Source organism: Carcharhinus amblyrhynchos, chromosome 17, assembly GCF_965287045.1.
Source record: "Carcharhinus amblyrhynchos chromosome 17, sCarAmb.v2.hapA, whole genome shotgun sequence".
Classification (NCBI taxonomy): domain Eukaryota; kingdom Metazoa; phylum Chordata; class Chondrichthyes; order Carcharhiniformes; family Carcharhinidae; genus Carcharhinus; species Carcharhinus amblyrhynchos.
The window spans coordinates 34,961,988-34,971,815 of NC_137340.1; the positions used below are offsets into that span (position 1 = coordinate 34,961,988).

The 9,828-nt window shown below is 40.8% G+C and overlaps 1 protein-coding gene across 2 annotated transcripts in view; it reads right to left on the reverse strand.

The window, feature by feature from the left end:
- Nucleotides 1-9,383, reverse strand: part of nrap (nebulin-related anchoring protein) — a 106,312-nt gene extending 96,929 nt beyond the window's left edge. For both annotated transcript variants that reach the window (XM_080205798.1, XM_080205797.1), the window contains exons 1-7: nt 9,182-9,383; nt 8,967-9,061; nt 8,557-8,641; nt 6,378-6,482; nt 5,256-5,360; nt 5,013-5,117; nt 137-241 (exon numbers count right to left, since the gene is read on the reverse strand). In XM_080205798.1, coding sequence (XP_080061924.1) covers nt 137-241; nt 5,013-5,117; nt 5,256-5,360; nt 6,378-6,482; nt 8,557-8,641; nt 8,967-9,061; nt 9,182-9,250 — 669 coding nt within the window. In that variant the 5' untranslated portion in view covers nt 9,251-9,383. The remainder of the gene's footprint in view (nt 1-136; nt 242-5,012; nt 5,118-5,255; nt 5,361-6,377; nt 6,483-8,556; nt 8,642-8,966; nt 9,062-9,181) is intronic.
- Nucleotides 9,384-9,828: the final 445 nt, after the last annotated feature.

Here is a 9,828-nt window from a genome sequence, read left to right on the forward strand (position 1 = left end):
GGATGAAAAAGGGATAATTTGCTGAGTAGAAAATAGACTTTTTTTTAGGGCCTCCCCTGCAATGTTCATTCTAAAATAGAAAAACTCCATCTCTTAATATGATCTGTCCAGCAACAATGTGATAAAATGTACTTACATCACTGGCCAGTATTCCTCCTGCTTTGGCATGTAGTAACTGCGGAGAGTCCGCCACTGAAGCGTATTGTGAAATGTACTCTTCCTGCCCACGTTTATACTCCACCTTCAGTAATTTAGAAATAGAGATGTTGTTGTGAGAGGCTTCAACAATTAAAAATAGCAAGCATGAAATCCGAAACTTTCTCACAGCTGATTATACTTAACGCAGTTGAACTGAACAACCTTCCAATCATCAGCCAATCGCTAACTCTTTGGCAATCCTGTATTGTCTTCAAGTGAGTCTGTTTGGCATGAACCCAGCCCAGGCTTCAGACTTGAAGGTCAGTGAAGGAGAATGCATAATCTTTCCACAAGTTGATTTGGTTAGCCAAGTTTAACACTGGGTAAGGTTGTCATTCCTACACAGGGTCAGAACTGAAGTCACACCAAAACATCAACTAACGTGTAAGCCATGCATCTGGGAATATTACAGCTGCTGTAGCTGTGTCTCAACATTCTCAATCAATTAAAAGCATCTGCAGAAAATGCCAGTAAGCACGTTTACTTTCCATATAAGACCAACTCTACACTTCTCACTCTCTTTACTGTTGGGGAATGCTGGCGCCACTGGAAGGAGGATTGGCTGACACACATGGAGAAGGAGCCTGACCCACAGCATTGTGTGCTGCTCGTGGGCTGAACAAGCTGACAGTGGGACGTCCATCACTCAGTGGACAGGACGTCCCAATCTCACCAGCAGCACCAGAACTCAATGGTGAGCACTGCCTGCATAGGAGGAGCTGGGAAATGTGTGATGGCTGTCAGAGACTGGAAAATCCAAGGCTTTGTCTTCACTCATTTGCAGGCTATGGGCACTGCTGGCTAGACCAGCATTTATTAGCCATCCCTACTTGCCTTTCACAAAGTAGTGGTGCAGTGCTGTTGAGGAGGGAGTTCCACAATTTTGACCCAGCAACAGTGAAGGCATGGCGACACTGTTCCGAGTCAGGATAGTGAGTGAATTGGGCAGAACCTCCAGGTAATGATGTTCTTGGGTGTCTGCAGTTTTTGTCCTTCTAAGTGGTAGTGTGTAGCGTTCATAGGTTTGGAAGGTGCTGCTTAAGCAACCACGGTGAGTTCCTGTAGTGCATCTTGTAAACAGTACATACAGCTGTCGCTGCTCATCGGTGGTGGAGGGATTGAATATTTGTGGAAGGAATAGCAAGCAAGCAGGTTGCTTTGTCCCCAGCAGTGTCAAGTGTTAAGGTCCCGGGCCAGAACTTCAAATTATATCATGAAGCTGGATTAAACCCCAACAATTTTTCTACTTTGGCATAAAATGCGACGATAGGATGGCTTCCTTCCAGGAGTAATTCCGCTGACAAATTTGGGATCTCTATAGTGAAACAAATTTTATTTAATAAATGAGCAACTTAACTACGAACAGTTGAAAAATATTTAAAAATGAAAGGAAGCAACTTCATTTTCTAGCTTATGACTGTTCCAGTTCAAAATAAGCAACATTCCTCTTACAGACTTAAAGGCCACTTTAAATATAGTTACCAATCACAAATATACTTGCTATAATAAGTATAGACAGCTTTGCAGTTTTCAGAGCGATATAGAGCTTTCAGAGCCCGCATAATTCTCCTAACTTTAACCAGAACAGGATTGCTTCAGTATCTGATGAGTAATAAATGCTTCTGAACATTGTGGAGTCATGAGCAAACATCCACATATCTGACAGTATGATGGAAGGAACCTCATTGATAAAGCAGCTGGAAGTGGTTGGGCTAAGGACACTATTCTAAGGAACTCCTGCAGTAATGTCCTGGAACTGAAATGATTAACATCCCATCACCACAACCATCTTCCTCTGTGGTTTGTCTTTGTCCTGATTCCCATTGACTCCAGTTTTACTCCAACTCCTTGATGCTGGGCACCTTTCAATCTTTTATCTGCCACCATGCCAAAAACACACCCAGTAGGTTCTGTAAATTCCAGCCCAATATCTGAAAGCATGTCCTGGAGTTAAAATAACCTGATAGAAAACCTTTGACTTTGCCATTTCCATGCCAGTATGATTGATTTTTCATGCTCCCAGCGAGCATCATAATTAAAGGCAAGCAATTCTCTTTGCTTTAGATGCAACAGTTGTGAATGGCAAATCACAGACAGTGCCGGATTTAGGCATAAACTAAACAAGCTACAGCTTAGGGCCTCACAATCTGCAGGAGCCTCACATGTGGAAGCAATATTACAACAAATATTATAATATTGCTAATGTGGAAGCAATATTACAACTATTCTTATGTCTGATGGTAACAAATTGTTCAGGAGAAAGGTCATTTTCACAGCTAAAGAGAATCAGAAATGAACTGAGAGCAACCATGTCTCAAGACAAACTGCACTTAGCATCATGTGCGAGGTGATGCACTTTGTCCGGAATAATGTGGAGGGGAGTTATACGATAAAAGGTAGAACTATCCGGAGTATAGATACGCAGAGAGACCTGGGGGTGCAAGTGCACAAGTCCCTGAAGGTGTCGGTGCAGGTGCAGAATGTGATGAGGAAAGCGTATGGTATGTTAGCCTTCATAGGAAGAGGTATAGAATATAAGAGTAGGAGTCTGATGTTGCAGTTGTATAGAACGTTGGTTAGGCCTCACTTGGAGTACTGCGTCCAGTTCTGGTCGCCGTACTACCGGAAGGATGTAGAGATCCTGGAGAGAGTGCAGAGGAGATTTACCAGGATGCTGCCTGGTATGGAAGGGCTGTCTTACGAGGAAAGATTGAATGAACTTGGGCTGTTTTCCCTTGAGAGACGTCGGCTGAGGGGGGATCTAATAGAGGTTTATAAGATTATGAAGGGGATAGATAGAGTAAATGGTGGTAAGCTTTTTCCGTTATTAGAAATGGATAGAACGAGGGGTCACGGGCTTAGGGTGAGGGGGGCTAGGTATAAGACAAATATTAGAGGACAGTTTTTCACGCAAAGGGTAGTGGGGGTGTGGAATGCACTGCCGAGTAAGGTGGTGGAAGCAGGCACGCTAGGGTTGTTTAAGAGTCACTTAGACAGCCACATGAGCGGGCTACATATAGGGGGATATAGTAGGCCTTACTAAACATTGTAGGCTTGGGAATACGTTTTGCCTCAGGGATGTTACAGTCTTTGCCTGTTTAATAATGAATTTTTTTGTCTCCACAGGCATTTAAGTCCAGCAAGGGGCATGCATGTGGCAGGTTGTAGTGGGCTGCTCTTGGACGTTGCTTCGGGAGTTGCCTATTGCTTCATGTCGTTAGTGTGCTTAAACTGGACCATCTCGAGGGCAACATGACAGCTCAGAGACTATCTCTGTTGCTGTGCGGACACATGGATTTGGGCCTGTGTCTGTGGGAGTTTGCACGTTCTCCCCGTGGTTGCGTGGGTTTCCTCCGGGTGCTCCGGTTTCCTCCCACATCCCCAAAGATGTGCTTTTAGGCTGATTGATTGGGTACTAAATTGTCCCTAAATTGGACCTCCCTGATCCTCGCACATTAGGCGTAGACTAAAATCATGAATAGGACACTGAGACAGTGGGACGGCTGCGTGGGCTCGTTGGGCCGAAGGGCCTGTTTCCCGTGCTGTGTTGTTCTTTGTATAATCTTTGTATAAAACAGAAAGTGATAAGCTGCGTAGCATATCATTTGAGGACAGAATTCATGATTTTGCTTTTGAGAAATCAAGAAAGAAAATGTTTTAAGTTGTATCTGATATCAGTTTTCTGATTTTGCAAATGATTTCATTATTACTTATATTAATAAAAGTGATCCTGATTACTTATTTTGTCAGCATGTTGTATATATATTGATGTATCTTAAAATTATTTTTAAAATTACATTTAAGTACTGTTTCCAGGGTATACTATATTATAATCTATGTCAGAGATCAAGCCAGCCAAATGATAAATATGTAATCAGTAAATGCAATCATTTGAAAATAATTTGTATTTTTCACTTTAAATATCTTGCTATTAAATAATTAAAAGGCATAATTATGTTTTCAATTTTTTTGTGGCGACCCAAGATCCTGTTTTGGTACGCACCTTTGTGAGACCTTTTGGTGTAACTTTTTAACAAGGGGCCTCCAAGCTTTATATAGCTTAGGGCCTCACCAAGTCTAAATCCGGCACTGACCACAGAGCATGCCACAGCTTGCTGTTTGCAGAGCCTGTGTCAGCTAGCTAATTTCCTATCAAACCCAATGAGTCTTCCTCTAAAATCACAAATGCCGAACCTTCCTACAACAGTTTTTGAAGTGAAATGTTTTAACAATGTATACCTCATCAAGTTTTCATTTCAAAGTGCCGGCAATTATAAACTGTATCTTGTTAATGTGCAGAAACCTATGATGTGACTTGAACTCCACAATCGCCTTTAAACTCTTACACAATTAGTCCAAGTAAAATCAATACTTAGGTACAAATTTACATGTGTCCAACAATACTTTGAAGGATTTAACAACATAAAATAATTCATCTCCATTAATCTTGAGGACCTGGTTGCTTTTAAAGATTCATTGCTTTTGCATTTCTTTTCCTTGAGCTTACCTGTGACATGCACCATTCCAGTCAAAATGGTAAACCAAATGATTCTATGCTTCTCCCAATGTCATTTTGAATGGGTTTCTTGGAAATGTATGAGATAAGTCTGGAGATTACAACTCCCAATTTCCCTCCCTCAGTGTAAGTAAGTGACTGGCACTTAATGACTGCCTCCCAGGATGATACAGATCTGTAGGCTACTGAGATAACATTATCGAATGCACAGCACACGTTGCAGCCACGCATGATATTGTCAACAACTTATTATTTAAACAATCAAACCATTTACCATTGAAAATTTAAGCTAACTTACGTCACTGATCGCTTTTTGGGCCTGGGCAACTCGTACAAGCTCTGGACTTGTAACACAAGCAGAATACCAATTTTTGTCCTCTTCATAGGCAGCTTTGTAAGCATGCTGTAATGTTAAAAATGGGAGTCCCACTTGAATAAAGTACAGAGGTGTTCTGTCATCATTTTAAGCATAATTTTGAAACAGGCAAAATAAGTAATAAACTACAGTTAAAGAAAACAAGAGAAAATGGTCAAATGTTACCTTGCTGACAAGTTCCATATTTTTCTGTGCTTGAAGAATAGAGGGCATATCTGGTGGAAGGTGATATGATTCTTTTTCTTCATCCCATGCTTTAGTATACTGCACCTGTAAACCAGAGCATTTGAGTTCAATGATGGAACTTATTTGTTTATATTTAAAAGGGAAATCAGAGAGGTAAGAAGGGAAACTTTCTTGAATACAGCAAGTAACAGAAAACTACAGTGATCTCGTTCAATTATTGTCTTTTATACTACAGGGGCAGGATAACCTTATCTAAACCATAATTGTTTTTAATCAAACTTGTCATTAAAAATGCTGCATGTAAATTTACTGTGATCACAAGTCAGCAACCCGCTTTACATTTCTTCCAGTGTTTATTTTCACTGACTACAGAGAGCCTGAAGATCCATTGAGGTGTAGGCAGCACAGTGGCACAGTGGTTAGCATCGGTGCCTCACAGCCCCAGGGACCCAGGTTCGATTCCCAGCTTGGATCACCGTCTGTGCAGAGTCTGCATGTTCTTCCCATGTTTACATGGGTTTCCTCCAGATGCTCTGGTTTCCTCCCACAGGTCCAAAAGACATGCTGGTTAGGCACATTGGCCATGCTAAATTCTCCCTCAGTGTACCTGAATGAGTGCCACAATGTGGCAACTAGGGGATTTTCGCAGTATCTTCATTGCAATGTTAGTGTAAGCCTACTAGTGACACTAACAAATAAACTTAAAAAAATGTACCTGCCATAGACTCTGCAAAGATTTGCTGCGTGATTTGGAGGCCCTCAGTTTAGGAACTTCTCAGCATAACCCAGCCACTGACCAACAAAGACCTCATATCTGCCCTTCCTGATCTCATCAGGGCATACACAAGGTTTCAGAAAAGATTTGTGATGTGGGAGCTCCAAGCCTTTGCCCCCTACCACACTCTACCTCTTATGCTGATGGCTGGTAAAGGATGGGCAGAGATTCCACCCCACAAGGCCATCCCAGAATATATTTGATGACAGTTGTCATGGCTTCCTACCAGGAGTCACAATTCCCATGGAATCTCAGGGCCATACTGTAATTAGACATCAATTGTGTTGCATGTTGCATTTTATTACACAAGACCTTGAGTGGCTTACCTTACTCGCAAGTCGCCCAACTGTGCAGGCATGCTCCAGTTGCTTCGACTTTATATCCCAATGAAAAACTGATTTGAATTTTTCGGCTTCTTCACGATACTTAATCTAAGTGCAAAATTTCAGTGGACATTTTATGAGGTTGAATTTTAGAATGTACGACAGCACTTGGAGGGATCAAAGCGACAGTAATGACATGATTGTCTCATTCACCATACAACTTTCTCTTCATTTTCCCCATCCTATTTACTGAAGTATCTATACATGATTATAGTGCATTGTTCTTTGCCTAGTCATAGAATAATAGAATAATTGAGCAATACACATGAAAAACAGGCCCTTCAGCGCCACCGGTCCATACCAACAATGGTACCCTCCCAGCTAGTCTCAATTGCCTGTTTTTGGCCCATATCCCTCAAATCCTTTCCCATCTATGCATTTACCCAAATGTTTTCTAAATGTTGCTATTGAACTTGCCTCAACCACTTTCTCTGACAGCTAGTTCCAATCAGTTCACCTCTGTGTGAAGAGGTCAGACAGCTCAAAGTGAGATCATTTCACATCGAGGGCAATAGGAAAACTGTATCAATGACTTCTCAGAGTATTTGTTAAATTCCCTTCCCCAGATGATACTGCTATCAAACTGGGTGAGGGAAGATGAACTGGCTTTACAGAAAAACAGAGTCATTAGAGACAGCATTGTTTTGTCCATCTCATCAGCACAATAGGTACATCATGATATCCCAGGAAACCCAAATATTGGTACTGCAGAGCAGCAAGCAGCAATAAATAGATTAAAGAGAGATTGGGTTAAACAGTGTAATTAAAGAATTGCTATCAGTAGTTATATTCACTTTGACTTTCATTTATCAACTATTGAAAAATGAAGTGTCATATCTCCATGAGAATGGATCTCATGCCCATAGTATTCAACACTGTGCACAGTCACTTGTTTATGTGAATAAAAAGTTGCAGGTTAGAATTCAGAAAATACTATTTTTCAAAAGAAACACTATGCTCTAATATCATAATTTACATTTTGTTAAATCCACAATTCATTCTGTCATGACAGCATTTTCCACCCTCCCTCCAGACACCATCCTTGTTGTCCAAGGGTTGCCACTCACAGCTCATGCTCTGACACCATAGGATAAGGCAAGACTCTAAGAACTATTGTAGCCTTGTCAGGATTGAATTCACACTGTTGGTATTATTCTGCACCACACCTGAGCCATCCAGCTGACTGAGCTAACCAACCTCCAACATATTCAGTTACTGGTATCAATCAGGATCCATGATGGATAGAATAACATGTTAAATTTCTTGTTTTTTTCCCCCCCAAGTTGACACAAATAAAACTTGGGCATTTCAAGAACATTAAAGGGGAATGGTTTATATCTGTTAAACTCCTATACAAAGTAAAAAATAAAAATGTTTATGCTAATGAAGTACAAATTATACCAAAATATTGAAAAAAATTAAATGCAGCAGAAGAAAACTAAAACACAATTGTTACTTTAGGATTTGAGAACAAGGTTGACAAAGATCAAGCTAAGGGATAGAGAGTAACAATTACTGCCGTGCAAATATAATTGTAATAATAAGAACATCCACCTTACGTCAACCTGGATATCCGTTGTACCTGGCTGAACAAATTAAGCAATGTTTTTTTCTTTATTATCCAATTTGCGCACCCTGAGATTAACTTATTCAGGGTCAGTTTAATAGGAAATGACATGCAAGTTTTATTTGGGCCAGTTTATGCTTTGTGATTGAAAGCAACAGAATATAGCGGTGGGCGGGGAGGAGATCTGGATGGGAAGCAATCCCTCAAGACTATAATTTTAACCTCCACATGAAGTGGAAGCACAAGCAGTGAGGTGTCACATCACAGTTGCTGTCCATAAATAGACGCTGCCGTAACACAGCATTCATTCCAAAACTTGGTTGTCACCAAAATTTAAGAGGAAGTTCACAGGATATACTGCAAAAGCGTTCATTATACGATGGGTGAAACGGCCGCTTTATTACAAGAATTGGAATAGTCAAGTTGGGCTTTAAAAAAGACAACTGATCGAGTGACTAACTCCGGATTGTTTGGTCGACTGGTCTTTCCAATGACCTTTTGAAGATACAATTGATGTGGTTAATCGCCCCCTTCCAGTGTTGCTTGCTTACCCACCTCACTGGACTCGCTTTGCTTCTTTACGTTCAGGTTCAGGGGTGTATCGAGTATACTGGTGAATTTGTTAACTTTGGGGTTGTGGCTGCGAATTGAAATAAAACATGGTGTCACGGATTCACACAAAAGGTAATGGATAGAATTTTCTATCAATCCCACCACAGCTTTGAAAGTTCTTTAATCATACGGTCCACTCTCACAACGAATCATGTCAACAATTTTCATGGGGTAAATCTGGAAATCTAAAATTAGACGGCCCAGGATACTTCCAGTGTACGTACACAGCAAAACAGAAGCAATACTCAATAACGATTTGTACATATTTAAGGTGTCTTAATATTAACTGAGATATAAAAGCCCTCTAATGGGAACTGTCCCGCGAAGTTGTCGTTAATGTTTAAATGACTTACGCCTGACAATAAGGTTTCTTCTGGTGACTGATAAAATTGTTGACAGTTAAGATCATTTTGCAGACTTCACAGTGAAAACAAGATTTGTGCCATGTCTATGGATAGCAAAATAAACAAGTTATTAACTGTTCAAGTGTTAAATTAACTATTAAACCGTCAATTTTAAAAACATTTCAGAAAAACTGGCCTTTTAATAAAGTTTCTGCATTACTCACCTGGTCAATACAAACTACTTTCTCAGCGGGATAAACGCCAAAGCCACAACGAGCACACGGTTTATTCATTTTTCGTTTTTTTTCGTATTAGAAAATAGCGAAAGGTTGTTTTACTTTTCTCCCTCTTTGAGCTGTCCCTTCTCGTTCCCTCCTAACAACCTGGTTATCTCTCTCTCCTGGACTAGAACCTGCCACAAGCAGTCAGCCCCCTTCATTGCACAGCCATAACCAAGTCCCGCCTCTGCTTCGCCACCATTGGTTCAAATCTCCCATGACTGGGAGGGGGTGCCCCAGAGCAAGGCTGGGCTGTGGTTGAACTAGCTGTCAATCACTGGCTAGCTTTGCCAGTTGCGCCCAGGTTTAACTTTAGAGGGTGACTGGTGTTTGAATGTCTCCATGTCCCAAAAATAGGGAGGCAGCAATACTCTATTCAATGCACCCTGACGTCAGCCACAACTCGACAATAAAAACTTTGAAAAGCTAAATTTTGAAACACACCAACGTCACAAAATATTTTTCCTCATTGCTTTAGTTACTCAAACTGAACCATGTGATGATGTTCATTGGAATTTCTTTAAAGTGAATGTGCGTTGTAAATCAATTCATTAATATAGCCGTCTTTTTGGTTAGAGGTTTACTGTATGGAA